Genomic DNA, 26,890 nt, shown 5'->3' with positions numbered 1-26,890 from the left:
TTCTATCCTCAAGAAAAATTTTGAAGAGCGTGGTACATTTAAATTTATTTAGGTATAACCTATATATGAAAACTAATGGCTGGCCATGCTCAAAGTGGTCTTGTTTAATGACAGAATGAAAACACTTGTTAGCCTTGAGACTTGAAGGCCAAGGAGATAGAGGATTCGGGCATTTGTTAGATGCTGAATTGAGTTAGCTTTTGAATGAAATGAATATACCTTATTTCTATGTGTGGAAAGACAAACATGTACTCAACAAAATACAGTCCTTCTTCCCTGCACGTTCAAGGCAAGTGTCCTCTCCCACACCCCACGCCCACCGGGAGGGCCGACCGGTCTCAGGGATGAAGACAGCCTCTAAGGAGGGCATCCCCACCGGCTCCTTCAAGATCTTGTCCGCTCACTTCAGAATCTCAGCCCTCCCCCATGCCCACGTACCCACTCAGCAGGCGGCCCACCTCCAGATTTTCTCGGGTCTCACATATCCACGGCTGAGAGGCCAGGCCCGGCCACTGATCTCAGGCCTGGCACATCCTCGGAGCCCAGCCCGTGCAGATGCATTTCCTAAGGTACCATAAAGTCATCACGCTCACAGCACGTGGTTCTACCACAGGTTATTTAACTCCTGTGAGCCTCGGCTTCCTCATTGGTGAGAGAGAGGTAATAATAAGATGCGCCTGGTAGGACAGCTGGGGTTTTAGTGAAACAATGCACCGTGGGGATACAGTACAGCCGCTGGCCCATGTTGTGCATTCAATAGGTGGTCATTATCATTCCGGGAGAATGCAAGCGTCCTGAGGACAAGAACTGCTGTCTCCTTCCGCTAGTCCCGGGAACAGTTACCGGTCAGTGGTAGGAACCCATGAAATTTTTTATTTTTTTTTTTGAGCCTTTTAATTGCTTTTATTACTAAAAAAAAGCTTCACTTTTTTATTTAGCTTTCTGACTCTGGGCTTGTGCCTTCAATACTTTCACAACAATTTTCTGCTCCTCCATAAGGAAAGCACGCTTGGTCCTGTGACGGTCGCATCTGGCACCCATGGACCCACCATAGGCCCCGCTGACAGGTTTTTTCGCTGTAGACAACCTCATTAGAACTTTAGGTCTCACGACACCAACTCCACGAAGCCGGCCTGGGCACACGCCACATGCAGACTTTGGTGCTTTCCCAACCTTCTTGGTATAAAGGTAAACAATTCTATTACCAGGGGTTCGGGAGAGCCTAGTTTGGTTAGAGGCTGTGTTGTAGGACAGCCTCCGACGGTATGTCAAACGCTGCACCATTGTGAGTGCCTGGAGTCCCCGTCCCCGGAAGAGGAAAAAGAAGGAACCCTTGAATTTAATAAATGAAGTCTTCTAGGCCCATCTGACACGCCACTGTTCCTGCCCCATCATCCTGGGCTAAGACGGTCTTTTCCTCGTCTGGACGCTGGTAGTAACGCCTTGTTTGCTCACGCCTGTAGCGTTGGCCCCTGCAGCCTCGAGCCGTGTCCCTGCTCCGCGCGCCTCTCTCGCCGCCTCGTTCCCATGCCGGGCACACCACAGCCCTCAGTACACACCGGGAACCAAGGTCCCGCCAGGTCATTCCGAGAGTGACCCAAGACGGCTCCTCGTTACCCAGAGCAGCGAAGGAATGCAAACCGGATCTCAGCCCCTCTCCTTCAACGGCATGAGGGAATGGAGCCAACTTGCTACATTTTTAATTGCACATTTCTGTCGCCCTGCCAAGCTAAACAGCTGGATTTTAACCCTTGGCCGTAAACCAGAGGTGCAGGCTCTCGTTGAGAGTGCAGACGTGGCGAAGTCATGCTTCCTTCCAGGAGATGAAGAGACCCGCGGAGCCTGGCCCTGGTGGCCACGTGGGAGGGCAGAGGGCAGCAGAACGGAACCCCGATGTCACACGCAGGCAAAGCCAGACTGGAGTGGGGGAGTGCGGCGCGCGGGGTGCTGGCTCAGTCTTACAGGTCTCCCCACTTACAGCCTGACGGCATCTGCCCTTCCTTCTCCTCTGCTCCACCCCCAGGAGGACCTGCCCAGGAGCTTGGGGAAGAGGTAGCTTTTCTACAGTTCCTTTTCCTGGTTTCCCTGGCAACTGTGCAGCCTCTGGAAGCTCGGAGTAAGGCGGTGGGATGGGGTATGGAAAACGAATGCTGATGTGGGTCCCATGTGGTGCCACCTCACACCCATGTTTAGCAGCCTCTCAGCCTCAGAAGGTCACACACACACACACACACACACACACACACACACACCTCTGACTGCTCGTTTCTAATCTGGTGCCAGGTGCCCAAGCAGAGAGCCCCAGGAAAATGTTACATAATTGGTCTCCTTTTGCCAACGTGAACTGAGAGGTGGACCTGAGGCAGAATGATAACTGGACCAAGGATGCTCGGGTCTCCGGGCTGGGTTTCGGGCTGCAGGTAAGCCTCCCCAGGACACATCCGGGAGCAGTAAGGAAGAGTGCACCGGCAGGGCTGTGGGCTGAGAACAACGGCAGAGGGTCGGGGCGTCCACCCCACGAGGGTGCCTGATGTAGGGAGAGGGGCCGCAGCGAGAACTTTCCGAGACAGACCTGCCTGGAAGGCTGAAAGACCGTCTCCCGCTCTGAAATGAGTCTCCTTCTAAAACCTCATCTGCAAGTCAGTTCTTTAGAATTCAGAACCCATTTCCAGGGACGCTGTGTCTGTGATAAATGGTGACTGGGTTTCTAGGCTCGTCCACAAAAGCCTATTTAACTCATAATGTGGAAAAACTACTACACATTTACAATGAAAAGTAATAGAAAAAAATCCTGTTGTGATGCCAGTAATTAAATGAAAAAGAAAAGCAGAAAATGGAAAATAAATAGCTTTCTTTCATTTCCTTTGACTAGCACAGCTCTTGGATGGAGGGGGAGCCTGGTAGCTCCTGGAGGCGGGGGGCGGGGGTCTTCATTTACTTTAGATAATGGGATGGAAGGTGAGCAGCTGGTAGTGGGGAGGGGGGAGAATGAAGTAGGGATAATGACAAAATAGCATATTCGAGGAAATGGGGGAGAAAAGAAAGTGAATAGGATTGTCTCCAATGGTGTAGGTGGGGCTCACTGAGTGAGGAAAGAGCATGAATTGTGGGTCCTCGTTCTGCCTCTTTCTCGTATTGGCTGTAGCTTTGGGTGTGGTTGGTGCTCCATTTCTGAGTCTCAGTCACCTCGCTGACAGCCTCAAAGGGTCGCTTCAGTCAGATGCCTGCTGGTGGACATTGGTGCACTGCCCAGGCCCCCATGGAAGGACATGATGCCCAGTGCTGGGAGGAGTCAGCCTTCAGAAGTCAGCCCCTAGAGCAGCGGTTCTCAACCTGTGGGTCGCGACCCCTTTGGGGGTCGAATGACCCTTTCACAGGGGTCGCCTAAGACATAACAGTAGCAAAATTACAGTTATGAAGTAGCAACGAAAATAATTTTATGGTTGGGGGTCACCCCAACATGAGGAACTGTATTAAAGGGTCGCGGCATTAGGAAGGTTGGGACCCACTGATCTAGAGGGATTGCTCAGACACATGGAGCCACAGGTCAAGGTCACCCCTCTTCTGGTGGCCCACATCCGGGAAGTACCAGTGTGGGAGGATGAGGCCCGGCCATCTGGGCCCAATCAGGGAACTCTTGGGGGCCACTGGAGGACCAGCGCTCCCTGAGGGTGTCACAGGCCTGCCTCAGAGCTTGACTTGCCCTCTGTCACACCCGCTTCCACAGGTGTGGATCCTAAGGGACTCCCAAGTACACATCCTCCTGGGACACTCCACCTCAGAGTCAGCACCCCAGGGGACCGACCTGCACAGCCTCGCCCCAGTAGGCGCAGGTAAGCATGAGGTCCTAATGGGCTGGGGCACACAGAACACCTATCAGGGCTTGTTTTCAATGTACACATGTTCGCCGTCGACAGTTTGTGACCTGGAAATCTACAGACAGAATTTGAGGAGGGTTTGTTTGGAACTGCTCTGTCCAATACGGTAGCCACTGGTCATGTGCAGTGATTTAGATTTAAATTTAAGTAGACGTTCAATTCCTCGGTTGCACTAGTCACATTTCAAGAGCCCAGTAGTCCTGTGTGGCTCGTGGCTATCATATTGGGAAATGCATTTTTAAATCATTGCCAGCATTACAGAAAGTTCCAGAGGATGGTGCTGGTTGGAATGTTGAATCGTAAAGAATCTAAGACGAGAATGTTTGCATTGTATTCTATACCAACCTTCCATGAACGGCTCCGAGATAAATACGCGTGGAGTGTGAAGCAAAACAAGTAACACTGTTATAGGCTAAGGCTTGGCTCTGCCTCCCACCCCCCACACGTCGAACCCCAGTCCCGCATGAGCAGTTCTGTGGAGTTCTTCATGACCCAGAACCAGGCAGGCCTCCTGGCCTACAATGACCTCCAAGCTCAAGCCAGAGTCAGCCCTCAGGGAAAGATAAAGAAGGTGCAGATGGCAGAGAACATCAGCCCCAAAGCCTAAGTATGTCAGGGTGTCAGCCCCAGAATCATCTCAAAAGGCCCTGACCATGTGCCCCATGTGCTCAGCCTGGTAACTCCATCACTTAAACAGTGGTCAATAAAATGTCCTTAAACCTGAGCAACTCATGCAACCTTTCTTAGGCAGGAGAAATCTGGGGTTCCTCTTAGCAGCCAACACTGACAGTCATCATACACTTTCACAGTGTTCTCTTTGGGGATGCTTGTTTTCATTTGGGGAAACAGAAGAGGATCTGATCATAGCACATTTTGGAAATTACAGCCTTCCTGGAAGGCAGGGCTGGGCTACAACCGTTAGGAGACCATCATTTCCATACTCCCCTCGACAATTCCAATACAAATGTACTCACAGTGTGTTTATGTTCAAAGCTCTAAAAAATGTTACTTTTTAGACACCTAGTATGTAAATCTTCTTTTAGAGCTCATGTTATTGTCTAAATTGCGATCTTATTGGACACAACTGATAAATTAGAGGGTTGCTTCTGCTGCTGCTAACCCACTGAGGATCCCAAGCGCAGATGATTTTTCTGCTTGGAAACTCCTTTCACAATATGCCACATTGTTGCCATTCAGCAAATAATACTCACAGCCACTTCCTACTCCCACACCACAAACACATGATGGAAGATCCCCTCACACGCACACCTGTGCAAACAGCAAACCCGCAACAGACCCACCACCACGCACCGCCACAGCAAACTCACCCACACAGGCTGTCGAGAGTCAAACAGAAAAGCCCCTGAGTCCAAGAAATGTCATTTCAGAGCCTTTCCTCCAGCTCCTGTGGGGACTTCAGTGTCTGGCATGGCTCTGTGTTCCAGTAACAATAGCAGCTTATACTGCTTGGTAGCAGACTTCAGAGTTACTGATTTTGCGTGAATCGTTTTTATCTCATTTAAATTTTATAATCGCTCTCAAGACAAGTCTTATTTACCTCCGTTTTTTTTCCCCAGGATCATATACCTAGAGAGTGACAGAGCTGGAACTCAGTCCACTGTCCCCTGGCTCCATGGAGCTTGAAGCTATTTCTAAATGAAGGAGGATGTTGAAGGTAAGAGAGAGAGATTTGAGGCTAGACATCAGGAGGATTTAGGAGAATGGTCATAGATAACACACAAAACTGCAAAAAAAAAAAAAAAGAGGAAATACATCTTTGCTCTTCTGTGCTGTTTCACCCAATTAACAAAAAGAAATGTGGAAGGAAAGTCAATGACCATTATAACCAGATAGAAACAGACCAATGAAAGTGACCCAGGAAGTTAGCAGTCCCGCATCGGGGCGGGAGGCTGTGCTAAGTGCAGTAGCACTCCATCTGCTGGCGCCCATCAAAAGCCCACCCGTGCTCTCTCCCCTGAGCCTTCTCTGACCACCAGTGCCCTCCAGACCAGGAGTTCTCGAACTTCGATGTGTTAAGGATCACACAGATTCCTGGGCCCAGCTCTAGAGAGCCCTGACCCAGTCGGTCTGGGCAGTGCCCGAGTCTGCACTTCTGACGAGTTCCCAGACGCTGCCAGAGCTGCCGGTCCGTGGACCACTTTGAGTAGCACTGCTCTAGATCCTGATAGGACCTTTTCGACACAATGGAGAACTGCCTCCTTTCTCTGTTAAGTCACTCTGGTTCCCAGAGGCCTCTCCCCTGCCCTCCCATGGCCCTACCACCATCCTCAGAAACAGCTTCACCCCACCGCCCAGGACCAATACTGAGAACAGTCTGAAACTGCTACTCTGCCATAGAAGGTCTTCCACCTTGTTTCAGGCACAATACCCCTGAGCCATGTACCCCAGTTCTTAGAACAGGGTTTCTCTCATATCCTCTGTTTTCTATTCCTTACTCTAACCCCCTAATACTCCGGATTCCTTTGGCCACGCCTCCTCTCTACTGAACCCTGCAGTCCTGAGGCCCCAGAGGAGCACCTACTACAGTCACACCTGCTGACCCATGGCCTGGAGGACAAGTGTCTGCTGCCCAAACATCTGTGTTTCATCCAACCCCGATTCCCTATTGCTGAGCTGTCCCTGCCCAATGGAACACTCAGCTTCTGGCCTGGTTCCACCCCTCACAGCCGCGCTTGCCTGGCCAATGAGCTCTGATTACTATCTTACCTGTCTGGAAAGACCAATCACCTGCCATCATCAGCACCTGGAGCTGGGACAGCTCCCCCTAGAGGAACAAGAAGAGGCACCTCTTCCAGACCATCTCCATTTCTCCCTTGCTGTAAAGAGCAGGCCATGCCTCTGTGATATGGTAGTTTTGTTTTATATTTTGCTTTTTCTCTCCCCTGCAATGAATCCTTGCTGGTTTGAGTGTGCAGGTCGGGACTCGTGATGTGTGTATGTCGGCAGCATTAACCTGCACTCACTGGGTAGTCAATAAACATTAAGCAACAAGCAGCTTGAGCCCTTGCCTGGCTGGCACCTGGAAATACATCATCCAATTTGGAAAGCAGAATACCTTTTAATATCCCCTCCAGCGCCTACCATGGAGCTCCTCCCAAAACAGGCACCACATGAATACTGAATGAGTAATTGAACAAATGGATGAAGGATGCCAGGGGGCTGTGCCCAGCTCTCCTTTGTGGCACCCTTATCAGTATGCTTGGCGGGAAGAAAACAACTTCCAATCTGCAGACGCTGAGAGAATGCCTCTAGGCCACACTCCCAACGAATTCCCAGCACAGAATTGGACCCGCACATGCCCAGGAAATGCAGCTCGAAGGTTGCAATTACACCACGCGGTGGTTCTCAGGTTGGTTTCAGTGCATGGATGTCTCTAACAGAAAAAGTTGTACCCTACACACCCCACCCCCACTCCAGACCTCCTCCTTTCCCTACTCCTTGGACCCCTTCATTCCTATCACTGAGCCCTCACCAGGCCAGCTGTCCCGGAGGGTGTCGAAGAGGCCCCGGGATGGACAGCTGCGTGCGGTTTATAGGTAAGGTACCTCCACCCAACCTTCACCCACCTCACTGCCATTCCTGGGGGTGAGGTCTCCTGAAAGATGAAAATGCTATCAGGGAAAGTAATCCAAGAAGATACTAACACCTTAGCTCAAGCAAGCTCATCAGTTAGTAAAGCTCTTGTCTAGCAGCCCTGAGTGGAGGTAAGTTGGGACAGAGGTAAGGCATGTCCAGGCAAGAGTTCCTGCTGCAAAAGCAGGTCTAGGTGCAACACCACGTGAGGGGGTTCGTGTCCTCTGCCTGGTGCTGCGGAATCACCACTGGGAGAAGCAGGCACGGAGCATGTGGGTTGCAGGCTGTGGGTCTCTTGGAGGTTCACAAGACCCCTTGCCGGGGCTGGGTCGGGACAGAAAGATGTAGAATGCTTTGCAGAAAGCAGACTTTAGAATACCAAGTGGCATATGGCGATGCTGTCGGTTGAGCTGCTGTGCTACCAAGCTTTCTCAGCTCCGAGGATGGCTTCATGCTGGATGACCCCCACGGATGCCAGTCTTGCAAGCAAGAGGACGCTCACAACAGACTGCACGCAGGGCTTGGATGCGGCCGCAGGGGACGGAAAATGGCTGACGCTGCAGGGGACCTACGCTTCCAACGTCTGGGATGTTTACCTCATTAGGCTCTTTTACATAACATCAGCCAAAATCAGAAAGAAAGCAAAAATAGCTGGAGGGAGTCCGCTGGAGTTCAGCCCTGGATTCTAGGCCTTTGGTCTCAGATAATTCGGAGGCCGAGATGGGACCTGGAGGCAGCCCCTTCCCCCCTGGCTTGGTTACCTGGTCTGCAAAGGAGCCAGAACAACGCCAACGGGGCTGCTGGGAGGAAACCCCAAGCCGCCTACCGAGGAGCATTATAGCTGACACACACGAAGGGCGGTTACCATCGTTATAATCATGTACGTTGTTTCCATCCCCAGCCCTGTGGTATCCAACACTCATCTTGTCATGACCCAGGATGGCGAGGAACGAGGGACCAGGGATCTGGGCAACTCTTGACTGCGAGGCCAGAGGTCTACATGGGAGGAAATCCCAGAGGGTAGATGAGCAGGCTGGTCCAGGAGCTGCCAGGCCAGTCCATCAAGAATGGAGAGGGCTAGTGCCATTGGGCAAGCAGCACACCTAAGTCTAAGGCCAGAAAGCCAACACAACGGGGAGAGGCAAGGAGCAGCCTGAGGCCCCAGGCAGGCAGTACCCGGGCGGCTAGAGGGAGTCATAGAGGGCACCAGGAGGCGGGTTAGGGGCAGGTGCACTAACTCTGGAGAGAGGAGAGGTGTCGAAGAGGCCCCGGGAGAAGCCGGATGAGGAGGGACCGGCAGGGCTTGACCGAGCAGAGCAAGGTAAGAGTTCTACACCGACACCCACACCAGAGCAGCCTGGATGGGGCTGGTTCCCCAAGACTGAGCCAACCTGCAGGCCCCCGTGGTGAGCGGTCATGAGATTCGGGGACAGAGAGCCAACTGTGCCATTCACGTGTCTGCGTCAGACAAGACCGTCTGGATTCCGGTTTCTTCTCCCTCTGAGCCACATGTCCACGAAACGTCCTTGCTCCTCCCCAAAGTCTGTCTCCTCTCCACCTCTGTCTGTCTGTCTCCCTTCCCTTGTCTTCTCCCTCCCTCTTTAACTACTTGCCTTATTTCTTCTTATTCCGCTTTCCAGGGCCACGGTGCGAGCGTGCGTGTTGGTGGAGATGGGGGCGTGCCCTCAGGAGGGCGGTGGGGAGCAGGGAGGTGGGGGGGTCATCTCTCCCCTCTCTCCCCGGCCAGATGGAAATGTGCCACCTGACCATCCAATCTAATTAGCTGAAATCTCGGTCTTGACAGAAGGAAGCTTAAAAAAACTCTCCTGGCTCTCAGCCTCTTGAAAGATGATGGAGGAGATCTGATTGCAGGGAAGTGGGGTCCCAGCTCCCCGATTCCCACTGCCAGGGGCAATCAACTGTGAGGTGAAACCTCCATCTTGGAAACGCCAAGCAAAGGAGCAAACCTGGGCGAACAGCAAGGCCCTGTCCCAGGGCTCCGGCCCTGAGGGCCCCTTCGTGGCCGCTGCCCAGAGGCCCCGCCACGTGATCAGGAGCTCTGGCCATGGAAAGGGCTGCCCCTCTTCCAGTGGGTGCCCTGCCAGCCTCCCGGGGTGTCCTGCTCAGCCCGGGCCCAGCTGCACGCCATGCCAGCTCCTTGCAGAAGCGCTCACCTCTCAGCCACAGCTTCCCAGGCCCTGCTCGCTCTGGCTCCTGACTGCTCAGTCCCTTCCAGCACCCAGGCTCCCCTCCCCCAACCTCCCCTTGCCCCGCCACTGGGCAGCGTCCCAGCCCCGGCTGTGCTGGACGGACATGTCAAAGGGACGCCAGTGGCAAGGACAGCAAAGGTGGAGCCACTCAGACGCCCGAGGGCCCTTGGGAGTGGCACAGGACACGGACTTCTCCAAACCACCACTGCAAGCTCACACCGAAACGTTTATGGGAGGAGACAACGCCGTGGAAGATGCCACGGCGGTGCCAGCCTGCTTCCCCTGTCATATTCAAAGCATGAACCAGAAGACCCACCCGGAGAGTGGCATTAGCCAAGCTCATCTCCTGCAGCGGCCACCCGTCCTCCACGGCCAGGTGACACTCACCTGTCCCACTCCCGCTCTGGCGGAGAAGGATCTGGCTCGGGGGTGCAGCACACCCAGAGCCCACAGAGGCTAGACAAATGCCACACAAATGGGACCTAAAGGGAGCAGCAGACAGGTAGGAAGGCAGGTGGGTGTCCTGGGCAGGCGGCCGGGCCTGGGTGCCCTGGGGACCCTGGTCCCAACTCCAGAAGTTCTGCCTTCTCCCAGGGAGCTCTGGCCAGGGTGGAAGGACAGACAGGCGCACACGCTGTCACCAGCGGTCACCATCCAAACCAGTCAGAGCCTGTCACCATTTCACCCAGACAACTCAGCACTCAGACCTCGTACACTGAGACCACCACACACACGGGTTTGATTTTCCGGCCTTTACTTCCCAAGATGGTTATTATCTCTTTACACTCGGATTTGAAGCCTTTGGTTCGCTGGTCACCTGACCATAAGGTCACTGAGCTCACAGCCCGAGCTCAGCCTCCCACGGGTGGGGTTCACTGTTCTGAAGCCACGGCAGGGTTTTTACATCAAACTGCCTTTCCTGTAGGACACGTTTTCCCACACCCACGGCTGATGACCACGTGCAAATTCTTGATGAAACATGTTTAACCAAAGTCTAAAATATTTGCCAGAATCTTTTTCAGGGGAGAAAAAAAATCAAATTTCTTTCCTTTGGCAAAAAGGATCTACTGAGAAAAATTATAGAAAGTAAGATCCTGTGGTCGAATGATACAACAATAACCAATCTAGTACCAAATGAGTTTATTTGATCCCACTGACAATATTAAAGATTAAAGGACTCTCAAGTAAAGAAATCAGAGTCTGATTCTTTTTTTAATTTCCAAAGCTTTATCTTAGGAGTTCGCTCATCTTTTTTTCTTTTTTTCCTTCTTTAAGAATAGTTTATTTATTTTTAGGGAGAGGGAGAGAGAGTGCAAGATGGATTGGCTGGCTGGCTCACACACACCCCAGGATGGAGCCCGAAACCCGGGCATATGCCCTTGACAGGGAATCGAACCAGCGACCTCCTGGTGCATGGGACCACGCCCAACCAACTAGGCCACACAGGCCAGGGCAGGAGTTTGCTCATTTTTGCTAGTTTCTACTCTATTTCCAAGGGTGGTTATGTGCCCACTTCCCACCTACTGCCATCAACCTCTGACCTTTGCAAGTTAAAAGGGACATTTACTGTGCTTCCCCGCGATGCCAGCATTGCCAATGACATGCAGCACCAACTTCAGATGTGACAGATGCTCACCTGCCCTCTGGCTAAAAATAGCTGTCAGCCATGTCAGGAATGGCAAGTGTTCTTGACCTGCTTAAAAGCCCATTAGCCACTCCGTGGAAAAGGCGGGTGACACACCAACCGGCAGCCGCCACTTCACCAGCGCGGGGCGCCCCGAACCTCTGCAAATACCAGTGGCTGAGATGACTTTGATCAGTTAAAAATAGATCTGTGAGCACCTCGGTTCACACCAGAAGCTGCACAGCGGTGTCTGCACAACCCAACGGCGCTGCAGCTCGGGAAGGAGGCGCCTGAGCACCCCACGAGCTTAGCCTCAGCCCGCTCTCCCCTCGGCCTTTGCCGGCACCATGGAACTTATTTTCAGTGATGCTGTGATGAGCGACTGTGTGAATGCCAGGCGTCCGCTGTGTAGACGGCCGGAAGAGTTCTACCCGGCTTCCCTGGAAGGGTCTCTGTGCAATTGGCTGCAATGAAGGCTCCCAGAATTCTTCTTGCTGAAAAACTTCCACAAACTATCTTTATTGCTTGAAGCAATTTTACTATATTGTAACGATCATATGGCCCTGCCACTGTTTCCCGGGTGAATGTCTCTCTCTCGACCCCACCCCCCTCCGCCTCCAGATGTGAGCTCCTGGAAAGACCTCCTGTGGCCTCGGTACCCACTACGTCCCTGGGACATGGAGAAACACAGCACCTTGGGTAGAGCTGAGTGAATTGGAATGGAAGCTGCTATGTGAATAATTTCTTGCTTCTTCGATTCCATTACGACCCTGGTAACTTAAATTACATGTAAGTGGTTATTCAACAAGGCCCATCATGGGCCTTGAACACCCCTCCGAGGCTCCTCCAACAGACTGCACGAGACCAATGCCATGTGAGAGCTAGGCAGTCATTTATGAAGTTGGCTGCTTACACGTCTACCCCCAAAAAGGACATTACTAACCCGGGTTATCAGACTCTCTCAGGCAAATCTCACACTGGAATGAAATCAGCACGCAGTGTGCTTCGCTGAACGGCTAGCACAGAGGAACGGCCTCGGAGCAGGAGCGCTCCGGCCCCACATTCTGGTTCGTGCCACTAGTAATGACAAAGCTCGCAGGGGCCACCGTCTGGGCCATGCCTTGCCATCTGCGGACGCCTGCCCTACCCGTGGCCATAGTAACACTCATCCAGACACCTGGCCACAGCTTCGTCCTGAAAGCAGGGAATGGCTGGTCGGTTTTGTTTCATTCTACCGTCTCTCTTACCCCCCCCTCCCCCCCAACAATGGTTGTTGGATTAAAGCCAAACCAAAAAGTGAAATATACCTGGGAGGCCCCCGGCATGCAAAAGATGACCAGGCAACAATAAGAGGAAGGATGTTTTGGGCCTTCTTCAAAGCAGACCATCCTTCTCAAGAAACAATAGCCCTCATTCACATACCAACGTAAGGGGAATCTTAGCCGGGAGTCCCGGAAAAGAAGCCGGACTAGAAGGAAATGACCCACGTGACCAGGGCGGCCCGGAGCAGACCAAGAGCTGAGGGTGGCCGCCTCAGGACATGCCAGCAATGACAGGGACCTTTCCTGACACACAGCAGGCATGCCCCACGGAGCGGACGGTAAAAATAGCCGGCCGAGTATGTGCTCATGAAGTCACCCTCCCATCAGAATTGAAGTCTCCGAGGATCCCTGACCAAGAAGTTTCCCAACAACAGAAACAGATGTCGTGATGTGTGCTGAGCAATGGCAGGGGGACCAGGGTCCCAGCGCCATCACAGTGGGAGAAACAGAAACTCGGAAGTCGAGGTGCAGATCCTGCCCCGCGGCGGCCCCACCCACATGCACATTCCTAGTGCGACGCAGGCTGAAACCAAGGGTGCTCTCGGCCTGCACAAAGGATGGCACAGGGATCAGCAGGTTGCCACAATAATCTCTCTGAGCAGCTGAGGGACATGCTAGAACGAAACCCCAGGGGTTGGTTGGGTCGGGTAGGTGAAACCTCAAACACCTACCAGGGTAGTGAGATGAGATCACTGACCATAGACTGCTGGTTGTTTTTACGTTTTTGTTTTGGTTTTACTTGCAGAAGCACACTCCTCAGATCTCTAATGCAATTAAAACCAACTGAGGCAATTCTGACCCCCAGACATGGACGCTCTAAGGAGCTGCCGGGTTCGAGGCTTTGGAAGGAGGCGCACCCACCTGTCCAGACCGAGCTGTGCGTGCGCATCCCAACCCCCCGCCCTCCAGAGGTCCCGCCACAGAAGGAAAGCCAGGTGGACTTACGCAGGGCGTGCCACTCATCCTGACGGATGGTCTTCGTGATGTTGAAAGTGAGGTTCCTTGGGATGGTGGCTGAGGAGTAGTGGTATTTGATGTACGTGCATCTCTCGATTTCTCCTGGCAAAACAGACAGGAAACCAGAAGTTAATGAGGCAGCAATCATTTGGGGGGCAGTCTCTGGGGTCCATTCTTCTCTCCTGGGGAAAGGGACTGGTTTTTTTGTTTTGTTTTTATCCTCACTCGAGGACATTTTTGCATTTATCTTTAGATAGAGCAGGAGGGAGAGAAGAGGAAAGAGAGAGAGAGAAACATCAATGTGACAGAGACACATCGACTGGTTGCCACCCACACCACCCCAACCAGGGCCGGGGACAAACTGCAACCGAGGTACGTGCCCTTAGCGGGAACTGAACCCGGGTCTCTCTGGTCCGCAGGCCGTCGCTCTAACTGCTGAGCCAAACCGGCCAGGGTGGGACTGGTTTTATATTGAGCCAGGTAACACCTACAGTTTATACAATTCAGTAACTTTGACTCCAAAAGAGCAGGAGAAAACTAAAAGCAAACACCATCCCTTTAGGTAGGAACACACATCTCTGGCATCATTCAGAGGCAGGGAGAACCATAGGTTAGGCTGACAGCTCGCCAAGAAGGAAGTACCCATGTTTGTTTAATCTTAAGAAAATCAACTTTCAAGTCAGGGCATCAAAAGACATTAACAGTTTGCACCCCCAGACCAACAGAGAGCAGGAGTGGACTTGAACAATGTCCTTTGTGCTGGGAACACACAGTCTGTGGAAAGCACCACTAAGGGGGCTGCTTCCCTTTTCTCTACCCCATCCCCCCAACTGCCCCTCGGAACACAAGGCACTCAGATCAGTCCGTATCTCCTGAATCAGTCTCTTCTCAGGTTTCTGGGACAAAACCGAATCCCCTTAACACACTCAACAAATCAACACCTGGTCCAATAGGACCAGTATGGATAAGTTCTTATTGACCAATGCATGCTTCGTTAGTCAAATTATCAAAATATCCGTACATCTTACAGCAGAGGTTCTCAAAGTGTGGCTCTGAGACCACAACACCAGCATCCTCCGGGAATTTGCTAGAAATGCAATTTTCCGGGCCTGACCCCAGACCCACTGAATCAGAAACTTGGAGGTCAAGATTGAAATCTCAATTTTAATAAGCCCTCCAGGTGATTCTGTTGCACATTTAAGTCTGAAAACAGCTGCCTTGGAGAAGGTAATAGAATTGCCCCTGTATTAATTCATAAATCCACCATGTTTGCAAATTCCAACAGGAAGGCCTGATTAGTTCCTCCCCTGACAATCTCGGTCCCTGCAGGCATTTCGATCGACGCTTGCTTGTCTGAAGGATATTAAAACTCAATGTCAGGGCATCGCGAAGAATCAGGAAAGGAGTGATTTTTAAAGGTTAGAGGTTTTAAAATTTGGTTTTGCACCGGAATGGATCTTGATGGTAATCCATTTTGCACCCCACTGATTTTCAATTTATAAGTGGTGGCACCTGATTGAATTGTTTGACCCCTGGTTCACTGTCAGCGGGGAACCGGGCAATTGGTGGAGTGCAATAATTTAGACAGTGCCTCTTGCGAAACCAATGCCTGATTGTAAATCATCCCTGGACAGCTGCCCAACGGCCAGTTTACTGGCAGCCACTCCCTCAACGGGACAGACGCTGTCCACAGAAGCAAAGTTTGGGCAAAGTGGCCTGCCCTCTTTTCCTCTAGTCTTTAATTTCTCAAGTCCTCTGCCCCTGTCCCCTTAGCCTACGAGCATCCTGAAGTCTCTCGTGTGCCCCCAGCAGGTCCCCTGACCACAGTGCCACTCTGCCTTCCTTCCTCCCTCACTTGCTATACTTCTGGAAAAATAAGGAGTTGACCAGATGGGTCTCCACTTCTTCCCTTCATATTCGTACCTCAAACCCACATGCTCCCGTGGCCATCATTAGCATGGCCTCCCATCCAGTCTACATCCTAAATCCCACAGTCATCCCAAGGCCGCCCTGTCTCTAGAGGTGCCCCTCCCCCCTGACATCCAGCTCCTGCCGGTTCTACCCCAGAAACATCCCTGCATCCGGCCTCTCCTGTCTGTCCCACCCTCTGCAGCAGTTGTATGCAGAGCAGGACTAATGTCAACGACAGCCGTGCTTACTGGCTTTGCCAAGTGCTTGGTAGACCAGCGGTCTCCACCTTGAGGCACGGCGTGGCGCACACAAAGACGTGTTTGAGGACCCGCAAGCAACAGGCGCCACTGCCCGGGCCCTGCCCAGAAGGCCAAAGGAACCAACATCCACACGCTGGTCACCCACCCATGTCCTACACGTGTCCCACCAGTAGGAACTCTGCCACGAATACTGTCCTGCCTAACCCTTCCCACAACCCATGCTCAGCAGTCCAGTTTATAAATAACAAGAAAAAGGAGAGTCAAGGAGGTTAGGTGACTTGCCCAAGGTAGCAACAGCTGCAGGATTAGAACCCAGGACTATCTGACCAGAGTCTCCCTCCACCCGGCCACCCTCCACACTGCTGCTTGGTGTGTCTTCCAAGAAAAAAAAAAAAAAACAGTGGTCTTGCTTACACCCAGGGTACCCCATGCTCCTCAGAAAGTCCTAGCCCCACTCCAGCTCCCTGAGTCCCAGTCATCACACACCTGGCTCCCCAACTGCCCTGATGCTGCCCATCTGTTCAGGCTCTGCGCCCACTCCCCTCCCTGCCCTTCTTCGCGGGACACACGTCTACTTGTCCCAGAGGAGGCCCAAGCGGAGTCCCTGGCCACGCCCTCCTGGCAGCCACGCCCTCCTGGCAGCCCCGCCCCCAGCAGCGGCACCCAGGCCCCCTGCCCCTCCCAGCGCTGCAAGCACACAATCCGCGGTGATTTATCTGTTTACATGCCTCGCTCCCCCACCAGATTATGAGTTTCTCAAGGGCAGCGACGTGTCTCATCCATTCATCTTATCTCCCGAGTTCCCAGCACAGGGCGAGCGCCAACAGCATGTGCTTGGAAGAAAGGAATGACTAATCGGAGAAGCCCTTTATGGGACCGCAGTGGGCTAGGGATCCAGCTGCTTCTATTACATGCAAGGGGCTGAAATAATTGAGGCAGGTGTGAGTGTCGTGGATAACAGGTGAGTGTGGCAGAGCCCGCGTCCGCGGCGAGCTCGTCGGCCTGCGTGGGCGGTCACAGCGGGCTGATCCATCACCGTGAGGCCACCGGAGTACACAGAGGAGCCCGCGCTGCACCCTCCACACGGAACCCAATGGGTAAGTAGGGCAATGTTTCAAAAGACAAGAAAAGGAAAGAGAAACAGGAAAGGTAAAAAAAAAAAAAAAAGAATAGAAGATTAAACGAGAATACCATCAGCAACTACCTTGGCCATGTGCTTCCTCGGACACGGACCACTGAGCAGGCTGTGGCCTGCACAAGGACACGTCCTGGGGACAGCTGGGTGCTGAGATCCAGCGCTGCTCCGCTCCCCACGTGCGCCCTGCTGAGGTGGGGGGGCTCAGCCCTGCCAGAGGGACTGCCTCAGTCTCCCCTGCACAGAGGTGTCGAGATCAAACAAAACACTCCTGGACATGGCTTCGGGGCCCCAGACAAAACCCCGCTGGTCACGGCTGGATCGGGGCCCACCACAATGTCTCAGAAAAGTACCAGGTTCTCTCAGTGGCCAAACAAACTCGACAAATGGCCACAGGTTCCAGGAGGGCTGCAGTCACACCCCTAAGCCTCAGTCACCCCCAGCGCACTCCGACAGGCGCCTCAGCTGGCCGGCCGCGGCCTGGCGGGGCGCACTCGGGCCGTGCCCCAGGATGCCAGCGCCCTGCCTAGACAGCAACTCGGTCGGAAAGACTCCACTGGTGCCTAAGAAGAGAGGCGAGATGCCCACCCACGTGTCTGCAGGTCCCGTCAGCATGCTGGGCTTTTGTAAACACGAGCACCATCTGGGCACCACACTCGTGTGCCAGGACGTGGGCTTCCCCACACAAACAGGTTTTCCTGCTCCGAGCGGTGCAAGGGGGCCGCCGGGAAGGCAGTGCGAAGCCCAGCGGCCTCCCGGGGGAGAAGAGGCAACAGTTTTCCAGACTCCTGGCTTCGCCCTCAGGAAGCCTCCGCTGGGGGGGGGGGGGGACTTGGGGATAAGGGACACTTCACACCTTCGGCCACGCTCCGCCTTCTGAGCTGGGAACCCTCCTGCACGTCAGGGTCCCAGACAGATGGGTAACTGAGGAGAGTTTCACAAAGGGACAGTTTGCAACGCCGAGCAGATGTAGAGAGCAGCAGAGGGTGGTGCAGGACCTGGCACTGGCAACAGAAGGGGGCATCTGTTGGCCCAGAGAAGGGAGCTGTCCCCCGACCCTGGAGAGGGTGGCTGAATGGGGAGGCAATGCAGTCTTTGGCAGAGGGGCACAGCCAACCTGTGGCGAGGTGGCAGGGTGTAAACACCCAACCTTCACTCCTGCCTGTTCCCCCAACAGCCGAACCCAACTGGGAGCCAGAGGGCAGGCCGGCCCCCAGGAGCAGAGCGGAGGCGCAGGGCAGGGACCAGATCCAAGGGGCGGACCCAGGCTGGAAGAGCCAGGTGCAGATATACCCGGGCCTGACGATGACAGAGACCGGGGGACAGTGGCCGAGAGGGCGCACTCACGCCGAAGTCTGGCGTGACCACACCGCACTGCCATGCCAGCGCCGGTTCCCTCTGACGTGCACCGCCGTCAGCGAGGCGTGGTTTCCTGAGCACTCACGGAAGGGATCTGTTCCTTCGAGCTGCAGTAATAGCAGGAACCTCCTTAAGCAGAGTGATTTTAGAAGCAGCGTGGGCACCCTCCCCCACTCCATCGAAAACGACTTCCCTAAACAGGTGCCATAGTACTTTCAATTCTTCCATTAGAGAGTCAGTCCTTTGGGTCGGCTATTGTTCTCCTAGGCACCCATTTCTAAAGCTCTCTTAAGTCAGTCTGAGGAGTAGCATGAGTCACTAATGCCTAGGTGTGAATGAGCTCCCACAATCCCCTTCCTCCAGCCCAGAGGGCCCTGAGCAGCAGAGGGTCCCCCAGAAGAGATACTGAGAAAGGCATGAAGGACGGGGTAGCTCCTGCGGGAGGAGGAGGGGGTGCTCCAAAGGCAAACCCTTCACAACTTCACTACTGTCCCTCCTGCTAGCCAGAGGGGGCCCGAGGAAGAATCAGAAATGGAACTCCCCCAGGCCCCCCTTAAAAGTGGCGTGATTGGTGCAGCCAGCAAACAGTATGGAGGTTCCTCAAAATATTAAAGCTAGAGCAGCCACACGTCCCAGCAATTCCACTTCTGGGTATTTATCCAAAGGAATGAAATCACTACCTCAAAGAGACACCTGCACCATGTTCACTGCAGCACTGTTCACAGTAGCCAAGACACAGAACAACCGAAGTGTCCATCGACAGATGAGTGGATAAAGAACATGTGAGAACTGCCCTGGCTGGTTTGGCTCAGCAGTTAGAGCGTCAGCCCGTGGATCAGAGTGTCCCGGGTTCGGTTCCCACTAAGGGCACATACCTCGGTTGCAGTTTGTCCCTGGACCCAGTTGGGGTCATGTGGGCAGTGACCACTCGATATGTCTCGCATGGATGTTTCTCTCTCTCTCCCTACCTCCCTCTTTCCCTCCCGCTCTATCTGAAGATAAATGCAAAAATGTCCTCAGGTGAGGGGAAAAAAACATGTGAGAATATATGCATGTATGTATGTATGTATGTGTGTATGTTTGTAAAGAGAGAGATATCCATATACACAACAGAATATTTCACAACCAAAGAAAAGAAACTCTTGCCATTCCCAACAGTATCAATGGACCTTGAGGGCATCGTGCTAAGTGAAATAAGTCGGACAGAGAAAGACAAATACCATATAATCTCTTAAAAAAAACAATTTCGTAGATACAGAGAACAGATTGGTGGCTGCCAGCGGCAGGGCAGGAGGTGGGAAAATGTGCCAAAGTGGTCAAAAGATACCAACTGCAATTATAAAAGAGCTTCGGAGATGTGATCTGTCGCCTGGGGACACAGTTAACAACAATCCACCTGCCTTGGAGAGCTGCTCAGAGAGCAGATCTTAAAAGTTCTCATCACAAGAAGAAACTTGTTAGCGCCGTGCGGTGACCACTGCTAACCAGCCTCACTGTGGTGACCATTCCGTAACATGCCACAGAGCACACCAACCAGCTGTACGCCTCAAACGAACACATCGTCACGCCAGTTACGTCTCAGTAAGACTAAGAAAAGTGGAAAGAGGCAGGCTGGTTCCGTGGTGGTCAAATGTGTTTAGGGAAAGTTGGGCTCCATGACACTTCAAGGGTTTACTTATTGTAGGACTTGAACTCTAATGTACATTGTGACCCCGCCCCTTGAAGGGACAGGGATGGCACACAGACTTTCCCAGACTCCTCTGCCCCCAAATCCTTTTTTATTCAAAGAGCAGTTTCCACGGCTGAACGGTGAGTTCATCAAAATCAAAAACCAAGTCCCGTGTTTACGTTTCCCCCCGGGGCCAGGCGAGCCCTTGGCACACAGCGAGCCCTCGGTATATATTTGGATATCTGAGGGATGAATATCAGGGTCTGCTCCTTGAGCAAATGATCTACAAGGTAAATGGAGCGGCGGGCCCTGGTATTTGCGGGTCTCTTCTCAGAAGCAGGTCTGGCAGCTCCCCGCGGAGCAACGCTGGAGCTGTCTGCACAGAGCCGTGAAGCAGGTCGGGGGCCTCAGCGCCCCTCGACTCCAGCCGCAGCTGCAGGGGTGCTCCCAGGCAAGCACCCAGCAAGCCTGCCCAACAGCACACCTCTCGAGGCCACGCAACCCCTGCCAGGTGGCTCTTGAGGGCAGCCCTCCACTGATGGGGGGGAGCCCGAGCCGAGCACCATCCCCTGGGAGGGTGACCATGGGCGCTCTCTGCACAGCTACTCAGACCACCTCGGGGAGCGGACCCGAAGCTCACACTGCACACGTCACTGGTTTCTCCTCGTGTGTCCTAGGAACAAAGTTCCTCACTTTGGAGGGAGGGCGAACTGAGAAGAATCACCTAGAGGAGAGCAGTGTACATGGTTTGTGTGTTTGAAACAGTGGATGGCGCCCTGGCCGGTTTGGCTTGGTGGTTGGAGCGTTGGCCCGTGGACCACAGAGTCCCGGGTTCGGTTCCCGCTAAGGGCACGTACCTCGGTTGCAGTTTGTCCCAGGCCCTGGTTGGGGTCGTGTGGGTGGCGACCACTCAATGTGTCTCTCTCACATCGATGTTTCTCTCACTCTCTTCCTCCCTCTCTCCCTCCTGCTCTATCTGAAGATAAATGCAAAAATGTCCTCAGGTGAGGATTAAAAAAAAAAAATTAAGAAAACAGTGGATGGCACTCAGTTAAAGGAATTGGTCCGACTCAATCCTGAGTCATTCTGAAGGGTGACACGGGCCCCTGGAGCTGAGCAGGTTCTCTCTGTTTCCCCACACCCTCCGTGTTCGTCTCTTCGGCTGATACCTGAGCATCCTAGAGACACAGGGATGGACCACTGGGCCACTTCTGAGCCTGTGTGTTTCCTTCATCTCAGGGTTCCTTCCTTAAAAAAATTAAAAAACCTATTCAGTGCCTGCCACAGGCCGGACACTCATATCTTATCTTCCTCACAAGGTGAAGAGTAGAGAAGTGACCCTGTCGATGACGAAGGTGAGAGCCCCGACAGGTGAAGGTTCCCCCCAGAGCCGCTCAGGAGCTGGGGGAAAGACGGTGTCCGTGTGAGCGCAGCGGTTTCCGCCCGCGGTGCAGTGACCGGCTGCCGGGGTGAGGGTTCCCCCGAGCTGGACCGTGCCTTGCGCACGAAGCTCATACACCTACTGATGAAGGAGGGATGGAGGGAGGAAGCGACGTCGCTCGTGTCTTGTCCCCTGCTCCCGTTCACGCAGTACCCACGGCGAGAGCCCGGAACGCCGGGGCCTGTCCACTCGACCCTCCCGGCCACAGCCGGCCGCAGCGTTGGCCTGTGTGGTCTCACGCTGACCTCTGTCTCGCCCACTGGGCTGACAGTTCGTACTCATCTTTCTATGAGGCCTATGTTCTGTGCTTACTAAATGGAAAGATTAAGTAGAAAGCAGAGGAACACAGAGAAAAATGAAAACCAACATTGTTTTTCCTTTAAACAATGAAACCAGTTGACGCTTTCAGTCTTGGATCTCATCTCCTTTATAAAGGGTATTTTCTCAAAAAAATAGTTGAAATGACATGGCAGCGGAAAGAGGAGGTAAGGACTTCCTTGTCGCGAATTGGGACGGCCACATGGCAGATGTATCAGTGTTATTCCTGTGAATTCTGCAGCTGGCCACCAAGTGGGGCCGAGGAACACAGGGGTTTAGGGGGTTCAAGGTTCAATATTAGATGCAAAACTGTGACCCTGATAAAACGAGAAGGAAGGAAACCAGGAATGTTCCAAGGGTTCAAGGAAGGCATATGAAGTTGGGGTTTTCACCCCTACCCCCAAACCTCTGTCCCCAAGTGGGACAGGAAGGGGACAGGAGTCAGGAGGGCACGCCTTGGGCAATCCACCAACCAGCAATGTGGACAAGAGCTCTTGCTATTTAAGATGCAGCTCTGCACAAAAGCTTCCTAAGTCACCGCCCCACCACCCACCTCCACCACCACCCCCCACGCCCCCTCCTCGGGGCCTCTGCTTCTCCCAGCGGCTCTGAGCCAAAGGCTTTGAAGGGTAGAGCTGCCGCAGGCCCCACCAGAAAGGATGTTTCCTTTTCTTCCGACGGAGCGAAAGCGTTATCTCCGTTTTTATTTTTAATGCTTTCCAATGCTTTCCATTTTGTATGCTTTGTTTTCCGGCGCTCGTGGTATCGGCATGGCCTTTTCAGTATGCACTGCAGAGACGGGATCCTAAATATTTCATTCCTTGCCGTTCTGGGTTACAAAGATGTTGCTTCTGAGCAATGTTTGGGGGCTCCTTCTCACACTCGCGGAATTTCACTCTCAAGAACCCCGCTCCCCAGTGGCAGCCGCCCCCACGGCCCATCAGCGCATTTCCGACCCCTCGGCCCGTCCCCCAGCACCTCCTGCCGGCTCCTGCTGTAACGGTGCTTGTATAGTAATCATGTCTCTATAGTAAAAGCTCTGAGATGGGGAGCTTGTGGTTTCCATCTTCGTAGACCCCGTGGCCAAAACACTGCTTTGAAAACTGTTCCTCATTTTAACAACAGCTTGTGCTCCATGAGTGTTTTCTAAGTGACTTGATTACACATTATCTCATTTACACTGAAAAGGTAGGGCCTACTAGCCTCCCCATTTCACAGACGAGGACGTCGAGGCTCAGAGAGGTGTCCGTCCTGCCCAAGAACGCACAGTTCTTGCACGTCGTAGGCGGGCTGCAGGCTCGCCTAACACACCCCCACTGGTGAAGAGAAATTGGGGGAAGTCAAGCTCTTCAGAAAGGCAGAGGCCCTGCAGGGTTGTCGAAGGGGAACAAACAAGGCAACACTTTTCCCTTCGCTGGGATTCGCAGCATCAGGACTTTGCCGCTCTTACCAGGGGCAGACGGAACGTTTGCACCCACAGTTCCCCGACGAGCTGCAGAGAAGGCTTCAGAGTGTCTGCTGCCCTCCCGCCTGGCCAGCGAGCCTCTGCCGCATCCCTGTCCCCACCCCAGGACAAGCCACTTACCAGCAAGGCCCCTGGGGCAAATTACTCGCCCTCTCTGAGCTCATTTCCCATCTGCAATAGCAGCCCCACCTCCTAAGACGGACGAGGGATAAATGAGATAGCCCGTGTGAAACCTGCTCCCTAGTAAACAGTCAGCAGCTCACATCACGTCTCGGGACGGGAGGCGCGTCCCGGGCCCGTCTCACAGCCTTCCCACCCCCGGCCTCTTCTGTTTCTCCCAGGAACTGCACACTTCCAGGCTGTGCAGTCAGGGTCCTAAAAACGCAGCACACTGCTCGTGCCCTCCGTGTGTGCTCAGTCTGCACGTCACAGTCCCTCCCTGGACGACAGTGAGCACAGTCGCTCCCTCCTCCGGCCAGGCTGTGCGGAGCCCACGGGGCCACAGCTCCCTGGTCTGGGGCTATACCTCTGTGGACGCAGCCCGCTCCCCATGCCCTGTGGGCAGCCTTGTCACAGCGCTGCCCCCCAGAAGGGACAGTGCCCACATATTGTCCTCCGGGGAAGCTACTAGGCCACCATGTGCGTGGCCGGCTGTCTTCTCTTGTTCCGTGGTTGTTTCCTGTGCTCGGTTTGGTTCCCTCCTGCAGGAGCGCCCATTCGTGTCAGCCCCTGAAGAAGTCTTTCGATCGTGAGCCTGTCGTTCTACAAATTAGCAATCAGTCCCTCACAGGCCACCCCCGTCCTCCGCCCAGTCACGACCAAAAGCCCCCCTCAGGGCAGCGTTGGCAGCAGAAGGCTGCCCACACACATACGGGCGGGGTGTCCTTGTGACCAGCCATCACACCACTGACAGACAGCTCTTCGGGTGGGACCACTCGGCCTGCCGAGGCTCCGGCTCCCTCATCCCCCTCCCAGGCCCCATGCCCTGTCTCGTGCACCCGGACATCATGCAGACACTGTCTACATCCTTCACCTCATCGACCATCGAGACACACCTCTGAAGAGGGAACAAGGTCAGCCAGGCGTGCTTGCTTGGCCTCGGCTCCGCAGTGACCTTGGGAGTGCTCAGCCATCACCCGTTTACTAAGCCCTGCGGGCTGTTGTCCAGGGCCCCCTCCTGCCAGGCTGCTCCTCTGTGTCCACAGCCTCCCAATCTCTGAAACTCTGGACACCGCTCACCCACCTCCAGGCTCCCAGCGCCTCAGATGCCACTGCTCCCTCTGACCATCTGGTCTCCCCTCAAACAGGACGGTCCCACGGGAGACACCCCTGCCCAAGTTCCTTCCTGTCCCTTGACATCATCCGGTGGTCAACACTCCCATTAAGAAATTAAAATGAGAGCTCACCACGGGCTGAGCACCATGCGCCTCTCTCATTACAACGGACATGGACGGTCCCCAGTGACCCCACCGAGCACGGTCCCCCTTCCTGACCCTCGCTGCATGCACACACCAGGTTCTTCCCATCACTCCGCTGAGTGGCTCTCTGCCTTGGCTCAGCGCTGTAGCATCCGACAGCCTCCGTGCCAAATGTCACCTCCCCCCTGGACTCCAAATGTCTCGGCCCCTTCGAGTCTTCTAGCCTGTTTCAAACAAGACGTTTTAAAATGTCACAACACAGTGACTTCCTCACAAAAGGAGACGCAGAATGAGGTGCTGCCGCCCTCCCCCATGCCGCCAGCTCCCCTGCAAGGCTGAGGCTGCCTGTTCCCCCAACTGGCTCGTGCCTGAAGCAGACTGCTTGGGAAGGAACGAGATGCTGAAATATGAGTTGAAATTACCGTGTGGGGTGCAGTAAATAACCTGCTCCCTATTCCCATCACCTCCCTAACGACCTTTCGGGAAGCTCAGAGGCCCAGCTGCACTGCCCTCACCATGCCCCCCCCACCCCCCGCCCCAGAGCACAGACACCCAGGTGGTCTCAGCCGGTGGAAGGATCATCAATCTCCAGGCTCTGACAGACACACGAGGCGAAGAAAAGACCAAATCTGGTCTTTCGCTGGAAAACAATGAGCTCATGCTTTCTCTCCAGGGACCCAGGAAGCGCAGACAGATCTGGAGACCGGAGGACAGTGATGGAGGCAGGCAGGAGTGAGGAGGGATGGGCAGGAGAGGGGGAGGCGGCCAGCCTGGCACTTCCTTCATGTCACGTTTGATAAGAATCCCCGGCTCTCAGGCCAGAGGGGAACAGCCATGCTCTTTAGATTAAGGATCCAGCATGAGCCCTGAACGGTGTGGCCCAATGGTCAGAGCACCAGCCTGCAGACCAAAGGGCCTCGGGTTGAGTCCCAGTCAAGGGCATATGCCTGGGTGGCAGGTTTAATCCTCGGCTCAGGCTGGGGCGTGTGCAGGAGGCAACCGATCGATGTGTCTCTCTCACATCGATGTTTCTCCTCTCTCTCCCTCCCTCCCTCCCTCCCTCCCTTCCTTCCTCCCTCCCTCCCTCTCTCTCTCCCTTCCACTCTCTCTAAAGTCAATGGAAAGAATATCCTCCGGTGAGGATTAATTTAAGAAAGAAAGAATCCAGCATGAGACGAATGAGGTGATCGTCCCACAGGGGAGGGACAGCAAGAAGACGGACAGAGTCGGAAATTCCTCGTTCCGGTTCTTCGGAGAAAAGTAAGATGATCCTTCAGGAGGCACCCGGCTCTTCGGAGAAAAGTAAGATGATCCTTCAGGAGGCGCCCGAACCGCGGAGACCAGGGCGGGCGTGGCTCGACCTCTGCCTGCCGCGGCCGGGCACGCGCCCAAGATGGGACCTCGGACAAACCCTTGGGGTTGGTGCTTCCTCTGCGGGTCTTCAGCCCTCAGGCGGGCGTCTCGGTGAGGCCCAGGCCACTGGTTCACACGGGCTGGACCAGACGAACGCGGGAGGACACAGACAGCTGCCCAGATGTTCCCAAGCAGCTGACCAAATGTTTGGCTTCGGCCAATAAAAAAAAAAAATCCCGAGGACTGAATTTTCTAGTGTTCATTTGAAAAGGGAGTTGGATGATGCTGATTTTACTTCTTAGCAGTTAGTTCAGAGGTAGGGGCGAGAGGGGAGAAAGGAGCTGGACTGAGCATGAGACACCAAAGCCAAACAATTGATTCGTTACTTCACTCTTCAACCTGTTACGTGCCTTAGCTTAAAAAAAAACTGAATGAAACCTAAAAATCAGAGAGAAAGCAGAAAGCCCCATTAGATGGTGTTTTTCTTTATTCTGCTCTTCACAAGATGGACCCTTTTCTTGTTTGAGTTACATGCCTTGGCTACATTAGAAATGTGCCTTCGAGTGTTCGCTTACCCTGACCCCCTAGTGGAAATGGAATTCACGACCAGGTAAGAGAGAATAAATAGTGAGCCCTTCACTCCCCCTGCCGTGTCCGGACACTCTGCAGGGGCTGGGAGCCTGGGCTCTGGAACCAGCTTGCCTGGGGTCAGATCCTGGCTTGGAGACTCGGAGTATGTGACGCGGCCAAATTCGCACAGCCTCTGCCTTCGCGGGATGTAATCACATATCTACCCCGTAGGGCTGCTGTGAAAATTCACCGAATTACTATAGGTCAAGCACTTAGCTCCCGGCACATTGCAAGCTCTCCATAATCATTACTAGTGCGTCTTCAGACACACGATAGCGCCGCACAGAACCAGATTCACTGTGTGTATCAGACGCCAGTGAGTCCTTTAAGTCACACACGGAGCCTG

General features: G+C 53.8%; 2 protein-coding genes across 2 annotated transcripts in view; both read right to left on the bottom strand.

The window, feature by feature from the left end:
- Window positions 1-26,890, bottom strand: part of TMEM178B (transmembrane protein 178B) — a 338,552-nt gene that overhangs the window by 203,094 nt on the left and 108,568 nt on the right. The window contains exon 2 of the mRNA XM_036247215.1: window positions 13,574-13,687. Coding sequence (XP_036103108.1) covers window positions 13,574-13,687 — 114 coding nt within the window. The remainder of the gene's footprint in view (window positions 1-13,573; window positions 13,688-26,890) is intronic.
- On the bottom strand, window positions 931-1,288 carry LOC118620163 (60S ribosomal protein L34-like). Its single transcript, XM_036247216.1, has one exon. It carries the CDS (start codon window positions 1,282-1,284, stop codon window positions 931-933), a length of 354 nt encoding a protein of 117 aa, XP_036103109.1. The 5' UTR covers window positions 1,285-1,288.

Source organism: Molossus molossus, unplaced genomic scaffold (genome assembly GCF_014108415.1).
Source record: "Molossus molossus isolate mMolMol1 unplaced genomic scaffold, mMolMol1.p scaffold_m16_p_7, whole genome shotgun sequence".
Classification (NCBI taxonomy): domain Eukaryota; kingdom Metazoa; phylum Chordata; class Mammalia; order Chiroptera; family Molossidae; genus Molossus; species Molossus molossus.
This window is presented reverse-complemented; position numbering and strand designations above follow the sequence as displayed.

Coding starts and splice junctions, on each gene's coding strand:
- LOC118620163 (XM_036247216.1), bottom strand. CDS start 1,284: ATGGTGCAGCGTTTGACATACCGTCGGAGGCTGTCCTACAACACAGCC.